The sequence below is a fragment of the Myzus persicae genome, unplaced genomic scaffold (assembly GCF_001856785.1).
Source record: "Myzus persicae strain clone G006 unplaced genomic scaffold, MPER_G0061.0, whole genome shotgun sequence".
NCBI classification, from domain to species: Eukaryota; Metazoa; Arthropoda; class Insecta; order Hemiptera; family Aphididae; genus Myzus; species Myzus persicae.
Genome location: NW_019102150.1, coordinates 22,238 through 43,777, shown reverse-complemented (window position 1 = coordinate 43,777; position 21,540 = coordinate 22,238). Strand labels below are relative to the sequence as shown.

Genomic DNA, 21,540 nt, shown 5'->3' with positions numbered 1-21,540 from the left:
TTAGACATTATACTTACTACTATTAGTAGTTAATTAATAATTAAATACTACTAAACTGCGTCGACACTTAGTGCTGTCTCCACTCTCCAGAATACTGCAGTGGCCGACGGCCGTAGCCATGGGGTGTGTTTTAGGTGTGGAAACCCGAAACACCCACCATCGGCAATATTTTTGCGAACAGCATAATATACCTATTAATATGTATTACTTTACTAGGCACTTATATCTGTATCATTCTGATTTCTACAAAGTATGTTGTCATACGGTTATATTTAACACTAGATATTAATAATATGACATAATAATATGAAGATTGAAAACTACTATTGAGTGTGTAAAACCAACTGTATGTTATATCTAATATATAAAAATTTCGTGTCACAATGGAAAAGTTTGTTATACCAATCTCCTCCAAAACGGCTGGAACGATTTTCATGAAATTTCGTGTGTACCATATTAACAAATATAAGTACGTCTCAGAGAGTGATGTAAACTATTTTTTCATACCCCTGGGTGTAAAGGGTGGCTCACACAAAATATTTTTTAATATTTAAATTGTAAATTGTATAATCATAATAATAATAATACTCAGCAAGTGTATGAAAACACTTTGGTTATCGAATATTAGTACCAATATAACTTTTAAACGATAAAATAATACAATTGACATAAAAAAAAGAGCATTACAATAATATTAGGAGTGTTGGTAAGTTTTGATGGAATATTTTTGATTTTATAAATTCCAGCAATTATGCATACACACTTAAGAAGAGGAACTCGCAATGCTACAAGTTAAAGATAAACAATCAAGTAAAACACATAATTTGACGGACGAAAAGGTCAGATTGCAGGTTACCGGTTGCCGTACCATAAAATATGTGTATAAACGTGTACAATGTACACGTTTATTTTAATTAATAACTAATTTTCTTAATTTTTTAGTGGAAATTATTATTATTATTATTATTATTATTTTTTTGGTTGCTAATGGTTAATCGAACAGAACAGGTTTAAACATGCATCAAATCGAATCTTCGCACATTGCCTACCAAGGAAGCTGAGTTGCACTTATAGCCGCTCATCGGAGTGTCCACAATCAAAAAATAATAAAAATATAACATGTCATTCATATAATCATAATATAGATATTAATATAGTATGCTCCTATCAGGGTCTGCAATTCACCGCAGGTGGATTGCCTACCAGATAATAATATACTGCTCGCCATCAAGTCTCCAAGTCTCTTATAGTTTTCAGAATAGATGGCATTTTTAACGGGCAACGAAGTGCACGGAATCAGCTAGTTTAAATATTAAAATATAAAACTCCAACAGCCTCCTAAAAAAATCCTGGCTACGGGCCTGCCAGTCGATAACTATGGTACAATTATTATTGTACAAATAAGCAATAATATTGTCGAACAGCAATAGTCGATAAATTGCTTCGCGTAGTCGCGTCGCCATGTGGCCACTGTCTGGCGGACGGCGGTACGGGATGGAAACATTGAAAACGGATAAAAGGGAATAATTATTAATTTGCCCAAACGTCGCGCTTCGGCGGTTCTACCGCAGTGTCACCGGCGCCAGCATTATTACGGCGCGCCGGTCGCAATTCGACGGCGTCTGTGCGGGCGGCACTGGGTCAAAACTAATTTTCGCGACCGGCGCTCTTGCATGTACGCCACTTTTACACACACACACACAAGTCAAACACGTCTTGACGTGGTGGTGGGTACTCGGCGGTGCCGTGGAGGTTTATCGTCGAAGGTTGCACGTTGACATTAATACATTATCCGTACTTGTATATAAGCCACACGTCGAGTCGTGACTCGTGACACTCGTTTAAACTGCAGTTGCCTGCTGTTGCCCTAACCGTCCCTGTAGTCTGTACCCGTTCGGCGCACACCCCACGCTAACACCGTTACACGTGTATCACAATAATAAATAATAATATATTATTATAATATTATCTGCTAGCTGCCGGTGCAGCGGTCGCCGACGTCGCGTTCCCCGGGTACGGTTGCAGCGCGTTCGGGCCAACGCGTTCTCACGTCGACAGTTTTCTAATTTCGTTTCCTCTTCTGTTCCCCACCCCGTAGTCCGTACGCGCGTCCAAAAAACCAACGTCGGGAGTTGGATAGCGCGCGCGCGCGTCAACGTCGTCGTCTGTTTTAAGATTTTGTGCGAGTTTTGCGGCGCGCGCACACGCGGCCCGCGGTTTGTGTGTGTGTGTGTGACGTGTGTGTGTGTGGGACGTGTTTTGGTGTGTGTGTGTGTGTGTGTGTGTGTTGCCGTGTTTTTGCGCCATAGCCGGCAGGCGGACACGAGAGTGTGCGCGTGAGAGCGCGTGTGTGTTCGAGCGACGACGGTGTGCGAGTGCGTGCGTGCGTGAGGACGACCCAAAGGAACCAACCGACGGCCCCAGTCGACGGGACCACACGAACGACCGCCACTTACAAGTGAATACAGCTCCGTGACGGTTTCGTGCTGTGGAATTGGGTCGGTCGGCGGAAATACGTTGGCAATCTCATCGAGCGGTGAACGTTATTGTGATATAGACAAGTACACACACCGGAGGAACGACCCAATCGAGTGTCCGTTAAATGGCTTTTCTGAAAATATCCACATCCCGTAAGTGCAGTCAAATATTATTGCAAGAGCCGTTCAGGAACGACGTGTACGCTCGACTTGTGCGGTCGCTGACATCCAGCGCCAATGGACCCGCAGAACAGCACCAGCAGCGCAGGAACAGCAGCGTGGTGTCCGGCCCGTCGGCCGTCGACGCGAAGCCCAAATTCGATCCACTGGACACGTCGTTCGCCAACCCGGAGGCCACGTTCAAGAGCAAGACCACCTGGGAGATATTTAGAGCTTACATAGTTTACCAGCTATGCTCGTCCAGTTACCTCGTCGAGAACAACATGCAGGTAAACATATCACTTCGGCTCGATCTGTGACTACTGTTCAGCTAAATACGAGTATAGGTATTGTACATGTGTGTATGTACTTGGGTTCATCGTCACTGGTCGTCGTATGTGCATGGGCTGCTTGCTCGCATGACACTACCGTGTGGTGACTGGTGGTTTGTACTACCCCTAGTGTACGCTCATCTTTTTACATTATGGTTTTAAACTAAAAATCTTTGAATTAATTTGTATAATGAATACTTTTATCAAGTATTTTAGTCCACAGCCCATAGGTAGGTATATTTAGAGTAATGGAACACAATTTATGTGTAAATAGACTATACACAACTTAGCACATATTTTACTCGCATTGAACTTGCTTATTATTGTTATATTGATTAGGTACCAACCTAATCAATTCCAACATAACATTTTAGTATTTATTTTTATCTTCGTATTTACTATTTCCCGTAGATTTAATATGCTACCTACTTATTTGATTTTTAAGTTGAAAAATTGATGTGATTTTTGTTTAGTAAATAATTTATTTGAAGTTATCATGCTTGTTTTCTACCTCTATGAACTTAAACCTTTCTTATGTCTCTAATCTATTATTGATATTAAATAGGTACAATTTATGAAATCTACATTTGTATTGATTTATGTTAGAGGTTATCTTGAAAATAATTAAAACATTAAAAAAATAAGTTACAGGTCAATTGGCCAATTATTATGTGGTATTATATTAATTACATATTAATTTTTGTTCTCATATAATAGATTCTAATTAAAAAAAAATTGATAATATTATTATTATGAGTCACTGTATTTAAAAATATGTTCTCTGTATTTATTAATATTATGAACAATATGGTTGGCTGGCCGAGAACCTACTTATCGAATTCATAAAAAATAAAAAATCAGTGTGGCACTCCCTTGGCATATGTCAGAGCATATCCATGTATATTTATGATGATTTGTCATTTATTGTTTAAAATTGTTTAGGTACCTTTTGAAGATTATAGTAGGTATACCGTATACGTATTAAGTGCCTACCTAGATTTAAAAAAAAATGAAAGCTATTATTTCTAAGTTATCAGTGGACTAATTATTCCAATTTTACCCAAATCTCGACCTAAATCATTAGTTTTTATTTTAAAATGATAGTTAGGTACTTTATTTACCTCAACCATCCTTAACACACCGTGTTATGTTTATTCAACTCAGATTCATCCAAAATTTATATCACATTCTTTCCCTATATTTACTGTTTTAAGTTTTCAATTTGTATTACAATGCTATTGTAATTATTATCAACATAATATACATTAAAAATAAAATAGACAAATAAATATGATACCTAAACGTAAAAGATTTCAAAATGTAAATTAAATTCTAGATCCTAGTGAAATCATTATTTTTATTATTATTAACCAGTAACTTTAAATACTTTTTAAATGCTAGCCTTATATTGAACTCACTGCTTAAATTGTATTGTGTGATAGTTAAGATAGTTTATACTTTATTTAATATAATAATCAAAATACTATATTAATTAAAGTACGTACCTAAGTATTTAAATAGGTGTATAATGTATACAAAAATAAATTACGTCTTTAAAATATACTAATATTGAGTTAAAATGATAGTTAGGTTACTTAATTCTATATCATAATTTGTTTATTTAATTACCTATATCTCTTGGGTTAATTTTTTTTTTGTTAAGGGTTAGAATATAGCAAGAAATGAAGATCTACTTAACTCTACAACTTATAGATGATATTAAAAATACCTATAGGTACTTAGGTACCTAACAATAAAATTAAGATTAAATAATTTGGTTATTTTCTATACTTGTTGGTTGATTGTTTGAAATTGACATAAATAATAGATACAACCTATTCAGTTTTCCTAGAAATCTAAAATTATAGATAATGATATTTACAGACCTGACCTTGAAAATGCTATGATTATCATCAAATTAAAATTGAAATTGAAATATGATGAAACAAATTTTGTTACATAACTAGGTACTATTTCTGTATTATTTTAATCTCAATTTTAATACAAAAATGCATGTGATGAATATGTAGGTACTACATACTAATACATAATATGCAGGTATTGTTTTTTGAAAATATTTCCATTATACTTTAATGCTTAAAATAAATAAATAAAATTTTTTAAAGTATAACCTAAGAACTGTAAAAATGTATACTTACATTATAAAAATATTTCAATGCGTATGTTGTATACCTATATTTATCTACATATTATACCCAATATTATAGTTATAATAAAGATTGGTGTTGGTTTGGGCAGGGCTGTTAACAACATAGCTGAGGCTTTAAGACATTTAGTGAACTAGGGCTAGGATTTGTATAGAAACATTACCTATTTACTCAACTGTAGATTTAAAAAAACTAAAAAATGCTAAATGTCCAATCTAAATTAATATACATTTCTAAATACATTTAAGATAACTAGGATAGTTTGGTGGTAAAAAAGGTAAAAATATATTGCTGTATAACCTTATGTGAATGTGATATTACATCACTTTTCAATATCTTCATGTCAATGGCAACTGGGATTTTGACCTACCCATTCATTTTACCTAAAAGTTTGTCCCTTAAATGTTGTTTCATAATTTCTTCTATTTCAATTTCTACTCAATTTTATATTTATTATATATTTTATAACTTTTTTTAGCTCATGAAACTTTGCAAAGCAGTTTTTGGTGAAAAATTATTCACTCTAATGATGAAAATGACATTTTATGGTCATTTTGTTGCTGGAGAAGATCAATATCGTATTGTTCCTACTTTGAAACGCTTAAGATCTTTTGGTGTTAAACCAATTTTAGATTATTCTGTTGAAGAAGATATTAGTCAAGAAGAGGCTGAAAAACGTGAAGTTGAGTAAGTATGATTTTATTAGATTAGATAAATAAGATATTTATGAAGATGACGAAATTTAATATTAAGTACAATTTATAATTATATAGCCTGGATTATTAATGCATAACAAGTTTAAAGGGGGGCTGAGGGAGATATTATGCAGATATCAGATGTATCAGATATTCAATTTACTGTATCATATTATTTTATTTAGCTTATCTGCCTATAGAATATAAATATTACTTAAATCAGTGTTATTTCATATGTTATAAATTAAATAAAAATTTAATTTAGAAATTATTTTGTTGTATGGATCCAACAAAATACCAATATAATAATATTCCATCTTGGGCGCTGTGTTTTCAAATTTTCTTAGATTCTTAGGCACTTACATTTTTTCTTATGGTCTATTAGAATCTTAATACTTATTGAAAAGATTTATTTAATTTTTAACTGTAGTAAGATTGAATTCCACTCATATAATATAAGTAAATGACATATTATTAACTATTTCCTATTGCATAACTGTGTTAGTAATTTTAATTAAATAATAAATTTATATATGTACCTAAAAGCAAGTTATGATAATTTATAAATTCTAATATTGTACACTTATAACTAAATTAAAATACCAAAAAAAGAATCGGGAAATATTATAACCTTGACATTTGATAAGAAGTCCATTTACTCAAAATGAAACCGTTCAAACTAAATGTGATCTTGTCAAGCAAAATGCAAGCAGAGACAACAAATTCGTACGACATGCAACTAAAAAACATATTATTTGAATCAATGTTTTATAGAAATAAATCCAATTATGGATTTTAAAGAACTCAATTTCATCAAGTATTTACTCCATAAGGAAAAATATTTAGTTATATATTTTTTTCCTTGTATAGAATTTATTGAAGCCAAGGACAAATTTATACTTTTAGTGTACATAGGTTACTTTTTTACAGTACGTTTTATAATATCTTATATTTTTATGTAGCTAAAACATGCTAAGTAATTACACTATTTTTATTTGATACTGAAGATCATTTTTTGTTCTATAAAAACTTATCCAAATAATAATTGTATATAATATTATCTGTTGTAACAAAATCAATTATGGTTAGTTGTTTTATTATACTTAAAAAAAATATATATTCCAGCTTTGATAGCAATCTGAATCTGGTTAAAATCTTAATATTTGCTTTAGTTTCACCCTGAAACCTAAAGGGCTCAAAGTAAATGTTTTCTAAATGTTCACCTCCCCCCCCCCTAGGCACGCCCATGCTTTTGATCAAATTTCTTTGGATCGAACCATGCCGAACAAATGAATTGAATATGTTAGGGTCATACTCTTAGCCTTAAACTTGTATTTTTTATATGATCAAAAATATTTAGCCCTTTTATATTTAGTTTTTTGTGCAATTGAAATTGAAAATTAATTATAGTGGGTAAACTGTTATCATATATTTTTTTCACCTATGTTGTCATTGTTAAATATTTTCGTCAGATTTTAAACAAATTCATATTTTTAGTTAAAGCTTTAAACTGTTAAGGGGAATACATATCCCTGTCTTACAACATCAAAAACTGCCTTAAAATGTGCACGATTCCGCACGCTGATAAAGACCGTGCGAAATCGTGTTTCTAAAAAGGTAAACCGTACGGAATCGTGCTTCACCGGTTTGTGGCAGTTTCAATTTTGTGTGATAACATTTATTAGTAAAGTGAATTGACTTATTATAAAACTTATAAATTAGAACATTATCTGTGTATTTACCTCGGTTGTTGATGTTTTAATTTTTGAGCTAGTTATTAGAATTTTTATTTTTTTAAATTGTAATATTTTACAAACCATTTGATTGCGCTGTAGGTAATCTACGATGCATGGACTGTCATTGCTGGTATTAACATATATTTTTTTTCTTTATTGAGATTTCTACTTAAAATTATACCGTATAATTATAAATTTTGAACATAAATAATTCACTCCGCAGCCTACACTATACATACGACTTCAGTGTCATAAAACGATGGGTCCGAGTACAGAGTCCGTGGGTGTTTGGACTGAAAAAAAATTGGATTCACATTTCAAATTGTAAATCACACATTTCACTTCATACTCAATTTATATAATCTACATGGAGACGTAAGTCAAATACTGTGAAAAAACACGTGGTGCAACCAAGAATCTTTTCGAATAATTTTTTGAAGACAAGAAAAGAACTTTTCTGATGTAGATATGCCCAAATGACGAGACACCCACATATTGCGGGGTGGAAGCATGGTTGAAATATATAAGGTTATTGCATATATATATATCTCCTCTCAATCAAATATTTGATGATAAAAACAAAAATAGCAGCGCAAAGTGAGCCAGTGAATTTTTCATAATAAGGAAAATTAATATATTTTGTAATTTGTGATATCCCTTTACGCAGCCATTTCGTATCTGACGATAACAGTCCTTGTCGATATACAATAACCTGTAGATTTCAATCATGGATAGAAGATTGTATAAAAACATAAAACGCCAAAAAAACAGTTGCAGTAGATCCATTTTTCATGTAGATAACATATTATGACGCGAGTTCCAAAATTAAAATTTATAAAAAAACCCATGTAAAAACTAAAAACAGATAATGTTCTTACCTTTAAGATTGATAATACTACGCAAAATGTTGACTGTTGGGCAGTGAACACATATTTGTAAAACGGGCACGCGCTGGTGTTGCATCCTCTCAATTTTTAATTTTATTACATAAATATCTGAAATATCACACTGACTGTTAGTTTTTAAATGATTATATAATTTTTAATTTCTTATTTGTATGAAAACACTGAAAACATAAATTTATTAACAATAAATATTTAACTAAATTAATGTTTATAAGTTTATAAGCATGTTGTATATAATATAATATATCAGGAACTATCTGCACAGAGAACACAAAATTGAAGTTATACAACGTTTGGAAAACAGATTGAATAAAAATTAGAAATATGTTTTCAACACTCATTTAACTGATTCGTTACAAATTGTATTTTATTCCTTTATTGGCATGTTATAATTATCTACTATTATATTTATTTATTCTACAGAAAGATACATAATTAAATCTGCTCTAATACACGCTATTTGTTTTTCTAAATGTACTTAATTATGTACTGGCTGTCTAGTCACCTGCATATTAAATGTGCTTGCAGACAAAATGTGCGCGTAATTTACACAATCCCGTGGACTTAGTGTCTTTATACTCAATATTTAAATTTAGTCAGTAATAAGTAATAACTAATAATTAATGGTTGGGTATATAATTTTGGTTATGCAGTATGCTCTACAGGTATTTATTTCATTAAGAATGCAACTAGGAGCAAATAACAATAATATTCAAACATTTGTTATAAAATTGAAACTTCAATAGTAATGGTATTATACAATATATTTATTATTGGATAATCGTTATTCGTTATTCTTAATAGTAGATTATTGTGGATTAGTGTTTGAATAGATAAACGTCATCCAAAATGTCGTTATCTTAGAATGTATCTAAGACCTAGGTATAATTTATAATTTACATTATATTATTTTTATGAAAACTATGTTACGTAGGTTGGTACTTATAATTATAATAATTAATAATACATACATATTATAATATTATTACATACAATAGCTATTATAGTATGGATTTTATTAATATTTATTTTTTATTTTTAGATCAAGCATGTCAGAAATCGAAAAAAGAGATCAAGGTGCTGCTCAAAAAGAAGGTAAACTTTTATGAATCAACTTAAGATTGTAATTCAAACAGCACTCGTTTGAATTTTATTTAACTGCTCGATTTATGTGTTGTTAAATGGACTAATTTGTGTTTAATATGTCTGCGGTATTTTTTTAATTTACTAAATAACCATAACTGCATAAGGTAATATTATTTTCCTTTCCGGACAAATCGTGGCCAGATGCGGTGTACATAGATCTTTTCATTTCTACTGTATATATATTTTTGTCACATTTACAATTAGATTAAACTATAAATTATAATTAATTTTTAACGATATTGATATATTTATATATCACTTCTTTAAAGTGATCGGCCAGGATATACTGTGATATTTTACGTAAAGTGCTATTATAGAGTACATGTTCATTATTTTCAATTGAGTTGAGTAAGTGGTGAATGTGTTGCCTTTTTAAATTTTAAATTGGTGCATAAAGAAGACATAATATACAGCAAGCTTAAAATAGTTTGATAATAATATTATAATATATATATATATATATATATTTATACATAGCAAAAAATAAAGCTTTTGAAAATTTGTATTATTGTTTAGAGATTATGTTATATGACTTATGCACAATAATCATATCCATTTTATTTTTTGCAAATATTCTCTAAAATAAGAAAACCAGTATTTGTTTTTAAATACAGATACTCTGAGAAATTATTTAAAATACTATTTATCAATAGTATTATTATTTGTTTAAAGTATTTAAAGAACATATTTGAATACCTTTAAATTATTCTATGCAAGTATTTTACAAGACTGAAGACGAACTATAAATTACCTTTTATTCGTAGATTTCTTGGAAAATAATTGCATAATATTTATTAATTTTTTATAGTACCTATAATAATTAAACTAAAATATATATTTGTATGATATTTGATAACCGTTTAATGTCTACAATTACTGTACATTATTGTAAAAATATCTAACGCCCTCTTAATAATTTTGAACAACCGATTTATAAACAAATGTAATCTCTATTAATAGTTAAACTTTATTAATAATGCCGATTGAATGTAACATCCATTTATTATTTTTTATCAGAAATTCGTGTAATGTGACATTATTTGATAATTAGTAATATTAATTTGATTTTATTGTACCTATTTTTAATTATTTAAAATAATAAATTACAAATCATTTATTATGAAAGATTACATTTGAAAGGACGTCCTACCTGCATGTTTTGTCTCCGTCTTAGTAACATAATATACTAAAATGTGCGTTCAACGGTTTCAATTTTGTTAATAATTATAGTGAATAGACCTATTATAAACTATTTAAGCTAAGAATATCGTCTTTCTTCTTTTTTTCTAGTTTGTTATTACAATATTTTGATTGTGAACCAACTTATTAGTAAAAAAATTTCAATACTTAAAAATGATCACAAAAATTAAAATATTGTCCAACGGGAGAACACGGATAATGTTATTACTTTTAAGATTGATTTTAGTTGAATTCATCCTAATATTAATATATAGTTGCAACGCAAAATTTTAAATACTGATAACAAGGGTGCAACTCCTTTCGCCCAAAAATGACCTTCCTCTGTTCGTCTACGTCCTCTTTTCGACCAAATATGATAAAATAGTTTCCTCTTTTCGCCTAAAAATAAATTCATTATTTTCATCCACAGTTACCCGTTTAAAATTTTGGAAAGCATTGTCTCAAAATAAGTTTAATAAAGCCATTATCATTGTTAACCCAGAGACTAGAGAGCACTACGAGGAGGCGGCTTTTCTTGCTCTTCAAAAATCTATTGTGTTAGTGCACATTAAAATATTTTTAATATATAATACAGATAGGTATTAATTGTTATTAATTAATAATTATTAAAAAATTGTATGGTGTGTATTCAGTTTTTATTAAATTTAAAATGTGTTGTTTAGTTAAATGCTACAGATTTAATAAACTCATACAGACTTAACTCTCCTCTATTATACGTTAGATTTTATCTTCATTTTTCAATTGACCTTTTATTTTCATTTTTTCTTTTACTTCCTATTTTAGTAAATTATTGTAAATGCATACTATTAAATTTAATATAAATATCAATTCAGACTTGTATTACAGCCAATCACGTACCAATTGACGGACCATTATAATAAAAACCATGCTTATACACACTATTACTCAAATTAGTATCGTTATTACTTATTAGCTATATCATCATGTCAAACATGACATATTTTGATACAATGCTTTCCAAAATGTTGAATATGAAACCGTGGGTGAATATAAATGGCAATTATTTTTAGGGTAAAAGAGGAAACTATTTTATCGTATTTGGTCGAAAAGCGGAAGGTTCTTTTTGGGCTAAATGAGTACCGATAAAAATGTTGCCATGTTGTCCGTTTGTTGGACGGAGAAAAACATGCGGGTCCATGATATAAACAACATGGTATGATCGCATGAGTCCAGATTTGGTGAAGTCCGCGCAATACGTCACTTGCTTACCGAAGGATCTGACTATCAAAGAGTTACGATCATAATATCTTGTTGTTTATAATATCATGGGTCCTACTATTTGGTATATTCCATTTTAACACTGCCATTTCAACTAATTTTGTGTTTGATTTGAGTTGACTAACGCATGCATATTTGTGTTTGGGTGGTTCCTATTGGACAGGTTCTGTTTCAGCTGAAACAGTTGGAGGTTCTTTACCTCAGTACCACGTGGATAAACAGTTCGCGGACAGAAGGTACAAGGTGCAGAGTGCTCGAACATATTTCTATCTAAATGAAGCTACTTGTGAACGTAACATGGAAGTATTCACAAACTGCCTACATGCAGTAGCCGGTAAGAGATTGATACCACATTTTAATTATTATTAATATAGAAATATATACAAATAATAATACACGTCATAAATACCATTGGGCGTGTTCTTAATTTTTCATTAGGTTATTTAAAAGATAATAGTTTCTCAACATGGGGCTAAATAAATAACACAGAATAAAAAAAAAACAATAATTACCCATTAACAATTTAAAAATGCTTTATCCTTAAAAATAATTATCTGAATTCCACAAGTATAACTTTAATAAAAACATTTGTATTTTGTTTTACTCAGAATATTATAGACTATAAATGTCTAGAGTTGTTTAAACACTATGTAGTCGTATTTACACTACTAAGTTTTGTTTTGTGACCAAACCAATGCCTAATAATAGAATAGTCATTAGTCGTTGGTCAGTCCTTCATTACGGGTCAAGTAGTAATTTAGAAAACATTTTTTCTTCTCAATTTACTGACCTATTTTGTGACATAAGAAAACTTGTTTAATATTTTGGAAAAAATGTTTTGCTTTTATTATAAATCTATCTCGCTTAAAAAATATTATCCATTTATAATTTATTGTGGTATTACTAATAACTATACATTAAACAGATTTATAGATTAATCATTAACTTGTGATACAACTTAAGTAATACGCTTTGCATTGTTCATTTTCAATGACTTGAAAGCAGATTTATGTAACATTATACATAATCATATTTATTTTTAACTACGATAACACTTATAATAGTCTTTTATTATAAAATTAGTTATCGGATATGTTTCATACATTTCTTGTAGTACGGTAAAATTATTATTTTCTATGCAAAATGTCTATTTAGATTAATAAAATGTTAAAGGAAGTATTGCCTGTAATAGTTGATAATTGATATAGTGTAGATACTAAATATTTCTATATATAAAAAAAAATAGATTCTTTTACATATTTTAAATATGAAATCCTTGCTGACTATTCTTTATTACTATTGGCACATGCTATCATTATAAACATAGCAAAAATCCTAATAATGGAACTATCGTAAACACTTTATAATTAAATTGTAATTTAATTGAATATAATATACAATGTACAAATATGCAATTGGTAAAATTAATCATTATCAAAAAATATTTTATGTTAATACAGCCGTCATTCTATTACATTTACAAACGTTTAAACTTCAATGGGTACTAAATTAGTTGAATTTATTGTTTTTAAACTACATACCTGTCTGACACATTGTGTTACACAATTCCGTTTTTTTTAAAGATTTTTCCTCTATGGGTTATTCCCACAATTACAAAAATCTAGCCTTTTTAGCATGCGTCCTTTATCGGGCCCGTGCAGCACGGCAAATACGTGTCCAGACGACATTGGCGGATCCAGAAATTCATTAAGGGGGGGGGTAATAAAAATATATCCATCAGATACTATTCATACAAAAATTCAACCGACATTTTTTTTTAAAATAAATTTATAAAATTTAAATGTAATAAGCTCAAGGGGGAGGGTATTTACCCTTTTACCCCTCCCTTGGATCCGCCACTGCCAGACGATGCGGCATTTGTTTTTCGATTATAAAGATTTAAGAAATAATTTAAATATTAAAAAATTATAAAAATAACTACTGGTGCCTCATGGCTTTTTCAAAAATACATCCACACACACGCGGCATCCAAAAAAGACGCAGAAAACGAATTTGTGACGTCACACTTACACTGCACGTTAAAAGCGGCTCTGCTGTCTGGAGTACTCTGGACTCGCCTTAAGAACATAAGATAATGGAAGCGGTTTGAGCACTAGTGGTTTTCTCTCTGATCTACGCGAATTATGTGGCTAGGTAAATTGGGTGCAATTTTACCGAGAACATAATATTGCTCGTAGATCAGAGAAATCCAACGCAAGATTGGTTTTTCCGAACACCAATTTGCTATCTCATAGTTAATCGATTCCGTAAACAAGGTGGTTGGTAAGTCAAGTTTCGGAAAAAAATGTTAGAGCGTTCATCTCATATTTTAAATATACATTCATCTTTATTTGAAGTCAAATTTTATAAATTATGTTATAAATTAAAATATGTGTTTCTTATACAATTATTTATACCACAGTTATAATATTTGACTGCTAATAATGATAAATATATATTAAAAATGGGATGAACGTACTAACATATTTTCCAAGTCCCATTTTACGAGTCCTGAATATTACATAGGTACCAAATTGGCGTTTAGTAGAACTAATCCTAATCTTGTGTTGACTGTTGAGATATTGTTGCTTGTTACTTGTTACCTTAGTGTGAATTGATGATTGATCTATTATAAAATAAAGTTAAGAACATTACTTAAATAATATTACTCAATTATTATATAAGCTATGGACTCAATATGAGTATGTTAAATATTACGGTTTAAAAATCGCCATATATATCGCAGAACAATATTGAATTACCATAACAATCAAACACGGGTAATGTTGTCGTTACCTTCTAGTTTGATAATAGGTCAATCATTTACTCTTTTATTAAAGCTAATAACATAAGATTGTATTTCTGGACGCAAATTGGGGTACCAAATTCACTGTGTTGATCGTGGGCCAGAGAAAGAAAACTGGTTGTGTACATCCTCTCCCATTCTTAAAATTATAATATTTATTAATATATTCTACTTTAGAATGCAAAATTGAAAATAAGCTTTATAATTTAAATTGAAGTAAAAAATTAAGATTCAGATTTCTTAGTGGCATATTGTACAGACTACAGCATAAAGTTTTGATGTTGGATAGTGTATTGGTGCTCATATTCAGAAATTTGGTGAAATTACTAGTGGGCTAGCCTTTTAATGCCCGATTACACTTTTAGGCACTAAAGCCGCTCGCCATTATTAATTCCAACAAGACAAGTAACAACGCTTTACAAACCAAACAATTTACCATAGACAAGTAAAAACCCAATTGGGTGCCTAGGTACTTTTGAATAATTTAAAAATTTTCTAAATAGAAATTATGAAGTAATTAAACTAATTGAAGTGGAACTAATTTAACATCTGTTCAAATATTTGTGAGTTTAAATAATACGTTAAAAATAGTATATTATTAAAAAAATGTCTACGAAACCTCGACATGGATGACTGCTGATTAAAACTGATGAAGGTTCAGAGGACGTGATACCCGCTTGTGTTGTCTCCGTCTTACAAGTGCGTAGTAGTAAATTTTACGCTCAGCAGATCACTTAGTAACGTTAGTTTAAAAATAAGAGTGAATTAACCTCTTAGAAAATTTTAAGGTAAGATTATTATTTAGGGTCCCGCGTAGGCTTTTTTAGATGTATTTATCTTTAAGTATGTTATAGCCTTTTTTGAAACTTTACATTATAAAATGATCATAACTTGCTTAAAAATAATAGTATCAACAAAAGGCTACCAGGAAGTGGTGGTCCCTGATAATAGTTTTACCTTTACATTTTATAAGAGGTAAATCCACTTTAATTTTTAAACTAACTGAGCTAAACGTGATTCGCTGAGCGTAAAATGTGCTATGTTACGCACGTCTTATTAAATTTATGATCGTTCCTAGTTGCTCAGAATACATTTTACAATAATAACAATATTATTAGATATTTAGTCCAGGTGGGGCTAAAACCTGTACTTAAACTTTTAGTGGAACTTCGTCCCCTCAAGCCCCCCCCTCCGATTTTCTCCTGTGGTAGTGCTTGTCACACACATACAAGTTACCTAACCATTTCCTTATAAACAAAAAATATCTTTATTGATATATTTTATACACAATATTATTTGTACATTTATAAGATACAGGTAATTACTAATAAATAATACAGTCAACTCGATTACCCCCGGAATAGGATTGAACGGCACCAGCGCAGATAAGCGAATTTATTCCTTAAAAATACAAATACAAATTAAAACAAAGAAGTTATTATTATACATTAAAAAAATTATATTATGGTGTAATATTAAATAGTATTTAAAGAAAATTAGATTACTAAGTTCACGTTGTATTTTTGTTTAAACATTCAGATAATATTAAGAGGATATTAGCGTATTATTTGTTTTCTCTCTCAGGCCCACGCGCAACGTGGATAAAATCGTTATTTATGATTTTTGAGGGTATGACATTCCGGTTTTATATTTCATTGTTATTTGACTTTGTATTCGACTTTCAAAACAAAAAAAAAAATTTTTTTATTTGTTTTGAGACAATGTTTAGACAAATCGATATGTCATTCCCTTAAAAATATTATTCTCAATCGATTTTGTAATTGGTAATTTTTGGTAATTTTACTCTAAGATTATTCAAAAAAAAAAAAAACGGTTCTGCGTAAATAGTAAAAACATCTATTTTGCGCGTGGGCCAAAGAGAGAAAACTAACAGTGTGCTGACATTCTCTTAACATTTATTTTTTCTAAAAGACACTATTTTTAGTACTGTACATAGTACCGCGAAAACCCACGGATAATCTAGTGTTTATTGTACTGTACTTAATAGTATTAGTAAAGGAAAGTAATATAAAAAAATTATTTTTTATAGTGAAATATTTTATATTTTTATAATAATAAACAGGTACCTACAATAACACTCTTAACGAGATTATTAAATTAAATTGAAAATATTTATATTATTGTTTAGGTGCTACATATGGAACAGGAATTACAGCAATCAAATTAACAGCTCTTGGACGGCCTCAACTTTTGGTAAATTTTAAATTAAAAAATATTTATTAATTAAAGTAATATTTTAAATTACCAATCATTTTAATATTATTGTATGCAATTTTTACATAATATTGTTCATTTGGTACTACTTACTAAATTACTTGTGTAAAAATGTTGCAATTAATGCTTCATAAGCCTATTACTGTTCTTATTAATATGTGTAGGAACCTGCTAATGTCAAATACATTAGGTTAATTCTATAAATATATACTTAATCAATAACATATTATGTTATCTGAATGGATCGAGCCAAAATATCTATATTTTTACTGGACACAAAAGGGTTTTGTGATAACTACTTACTACCAATATAATAATGATTGTTAATATTCTTACTGACATTCCAACACATTTTGATGATTTCTAAATTCCTACCCTGCTTTTCCAATTTATGAATGGGATCATGACTAAAAACAAGAAAATACTTGAAAATTTAATAAGCTAAGCCATGCCTTATTATAAGCAAAATAAAATAAATCCTAATTCATTAACATAGATAATTTTGAATAATTAATAACACAGAATACAATTTAAAACCAAAATTTAAATTAAAACTTTACCACTTTCAGAGAAAAACTTAGTATTTGAAATAAAGTTTTCTGAAGATTTTGTGTGTTGTCTCTGATTTATAAACATACAATAGCAAATTTTTTCATTCAGAATAATTAATTTTTCTCTGTTATTTCTTATTTTAATAAATACGAGTGAATTGTATATAATAAAAATGTATTTGATGTTTCAGTTGCAACTGTCAGAGGTAATTATGAGAGCTCGAACATTAGCTAGTGAAATTATGGGTGGCAAAGGTAATGTAATTGGTCAGCATCTCACTCTTGAGGAGTTGGACAAACGTTTATTCCAAGCTGGAATCAAGGATACAAAAAAATTTTTGGAAAAAGTCACCAAGGATAGTCAAGGGTAAAATTAATTTATAAATTAAAAATATTTGTTTTTATTCAAAATATTGAGATTGTTATTTTTGTGTAGTGTTATTCATTTATTCCCATGGAGTGGTTTGTTGGATGAAAATTCTGAACTAAGTGATTCGTTCCGTGTCCCTTGCTTAAAAGAAGGTCGTATGGTCAGACTATTATCTCAATTGTCTAAAAAAGAAGAGGAAATGTTCCGTAATATGGTTCATCGACTTAACACATTAGTTCAAGTAAGAAATACGGTTTTGGTTAATTTATTAATCCTATTATAAGTCATACAAACATTAATTAAACCTTTATATACAATTTTTAAATAGACTGCTAAAGACCTAGATGTTCGTATAATGATTGATGCTGAACAAACATATTTTCAACCAGCTATATCTAGATTAACTCTTGAGTTGATGCAAAAGTATAATACGGAAAAAGCTATTGTGTTTAACACATACCAGTGTTACCTAAAAGAAACACTCAATGAAGTCAAGACTGATTTAAATCAAGCTAAGAGACAAAAATTCTATTTTGGAGCCAAACTTGTGCGGGGTGCTTATATTGATCAGGTAGTTCATTTTTTTAAATTGTAGCGATACAAATTTGTATTTTTTAATGAAAAAATATCAATAATATATTCATATTTAAATGCACTTATTTATGTTTTAATAGTAGTTAGTTAGCAGGCTTGCTTTATGTCTAATAATGATAAAAAATAATGACCATCAAAAAAAGTTTATTATTTATTCTTGTTAATGTCATTAATTAGCTTGGCAAATATTGAATTATTTCAGTAGCATTAAAAATATTATTTATTTTACAGGAGAGGGCACGAGCTGCAGCATTGGGCTATGCTGATCCAACCAATCCATCATATGAAGCCACCACGGAAACTTATCATCAAACGCTGACTGAGTGTTTAACACGCATTAAAGAACTGAAAGATCAGGGTGATGTTTGCAGCAAGATTGGTATAATGGTTGCATCGCATAACGAAGATACAGTACGCTTTGCATTATCACAGTGAGTAAAATTAACATATTCCTAATATACACATAAATATATTTATTTATGTTACTTTGACATTATTTCCAATACTATAACAGAACCTTTCAATGTTATACCTAAAATGTAATGCGGTAGGTAAAAATCAAAACGGGGTTAGAAGTGGTTAGGCTACGTTTGTTAATTTGATAAATTTTGCAGAGACACATAGAATAGTGTCTAAAAAAGCATTTCCAACGCCATCCAATACAAGTGCGATTACTGGAATAAAATGCAGAAATGGATATTACACAAAACAATAAAACAAAACAAAACAACAGTACTCATCATTTATGAAAACCACCACCAACATAATAATTTAAAATTTGTTTCATAAAACATTTTTCGTTTTTGTTTTCCTCGCTTATCAGAATGAAAGAAATCGGAATCTCACCTGAAGACAAAGTAATCTGCTTCGGACAGCTGCTTGGCATGTGTGACTTCATCACGTTCCCCTTGGGTATGTTACATAAATAATATTTTCATGTATATATGACTCTGTTGAGCATAAAAGTAATACAATGTTTGTTGAAATTGATAGGCCAAGCAGGATATTCGGCGTACAAGTATATACCATACGGCCCAGTCAACGAAGTGCTACCATATCTATCTCGCCGAGCAATGGAGAACAAGGGTGTGCTAAAGAAGTTGGTCAAGGAAAGGACATTACTGAGAAAAGAACTCTTCAGACGCATACTGCGTGGACAGTTCTTCTACAAACCTAATGGAAATTATACGCCAGTTTAAAAACGACATATAAGCCTTAATATCATATAGTAAGCGCAAGTCTCTCTAATGGTATGCCGATTAGTCTTATGTTTTTACTATTCTCCCTCCAATATACACTTAACTTAACCTAATTGTATGACCGATTACATCTGAATAGACAGTACTTTTCAGTATTACGAGCAATAATAGTTTGATTTATATTTCAGAATCTCATGTTACCTAAACACGTAAACTTGTACTTAAAATTAATGGAAAAATATGTTTATAAAATTCCATTTCCCTTCTTTTTTTCCCTAATGAAACTTAAAGACAAACTACCAATATGTTCATATAATTTATTAATCGGTTGACAATGAATTGCGCTTTTAAATTTATGCCGGCCTTTATTCGTAGAAGACAGTTTATTACTATAAATTATTACTGTTTTTAAATAAATTGTAAAAGTATAAATATATACATATACATAAAAAATAGTTTGTTTCACGTTTTTGTAAAGAAAAAAAAAATATGTTATTTTATTTTATACAAAGCATTTAGTTCTACGCTAATAATGATGATAATAATATTGAGCTACTGAAATATAAAGTCATAATGAGTTGTGCCTATATAAGTGATAATATGTTTTGTTAAATATTTATATTTATAGAAAATATTGTTGTCTTTCTTCAAAGCTGTAGTAATTATCATTAACTATTTTAATAGTATGAATAAGAGTATTTAAAATATTCAGAATTTGTCTAAATGTTGGACTATAAATTGGTTATAAATTTGACATCTCTTTTTCTTATTAGTACAGTTATCCATAATAGATGGAAAATATACTGTCACAATTTTGATATGTAATACGTATAATATGTTTGTATTATGACACAGGTTGTTATGTTGAGTATAAAATCTCAAAAACTTGAAATTAAATTTTTGAACAAGCTCATAATAAATTAGTCATCATCATATTATACAACTGTTATAATATAAATTGTATTAATTATGATTTATGACCGATGGATCATAAATTAAGATCTATATAACTCTATAGAACAGATCATAATAAAGTTTGGTCTATTCATAGTACATTCCTTACGTTTTATACTGAGACATTCAGCTATATTAAATGTCATTATACCAATGAAAAAAATGCAGGTACATAAATGTTTTAGTTAAAAATGCATCTAAGCTTTAACAGGATACTAGTTTTAGTCTTACTTTGCAAGATAATGGAGTAATATGATATTAAGCTTAAAAGCAAACAAACAAAAAAACTATTTTTACTGGTTCTTTACTTAAAACTTTCCTTGCTTTCAAATAATCTAAATTATTTGAGTTGTTTTCCCCTATTCTAGAAAAATGACCGAATTCAACACAAACTGTTTAAAAATGTTGCTGAAATAATTTATTTATAGCATTGTATAATCTATTAAAATCAATGAATGAATATTAAAAATTATTTAGTTTAAGTATTAGGTAAAATGTAGGCCTAATTTTTTAAACTACAAATTGATTGAAGACAAAAAAAACGTTGTGGGTTCTGGTTTAAAAACTACTGAAGCTCATTATTGTAACTCATACAATTATATAAACATTTCAATTCTTCAAATTTGTAAGTTATTTATCCTTAGCTTAAATATCTACTTCCTACTTCATATTATTATAATGTTGATTAAGTTAAGTATTCAAACAATGACCAAATTATCATACATTTTATTTTATTTAAATTATAATATTTTTTCATATAAAAAAAATCAATAG

At 29.5% G+C, this 21,540-nt stretch overlaps 1 protein-coding gene across 3 annotated transcripts; it reads left to right on the top strand.

The window, feature by feature from the left end:
* Window positions 1-2,276: 2,276 nt before the first annotated feature.
* LOC111031385 (proline dehydrogenase 1, mitochondrial) lies at window positions 2,277-20,566 on the top strand. 3 transcript variants are annotated; one of them, XR_002604196.1, is made up of 11 exons: window positions 2,277-2,926; window positions 5,615-5,823; window positions 9,515-9,567; window positions 12,221-12,391; window positions 17,013-17,077; window positions 17,841-18,016; window positions 18,086-18,260; window positions 18,348-18,590; window positions 18,845-19,044; window positions 19,228-19,525; window positions 19,607-19,816. XR_002604196.1 is itself a non-coding variant. In XM_022311296.1 (11 exons), exons 1-11 carry the CDS (start codon window positions 2,603-2,605, stop codon window positions 19,810-19,812), a joined length of 1,899 nt encoding a protein of 632 aa, XP_022166988.1. In that variant the 5' UTR covers window positions 2,293-2,602; the 3' UTR covers window positions 19,813-20,566. The 3 variants fall into 3 exon arrangements, 2 of the variants coding, with proteins under 2 accessions (XP_022166988.1, XP_022166987.1); XM_022311296.1 differs by having other exon boundaries at window positions 2,293-2,926; window positions 12,233-12,391; window positions 19,437-19,525; window positions 19,607-20,566; XM_022311295.1 differs by having other exon boundaries at window positions 2,293-2,926; window positions 19,437-19,525; window positions 19,607-20,566.
* The last annotated feature ends 974 nt before the right edge of the window (window positions 20,567-21,540 follow it).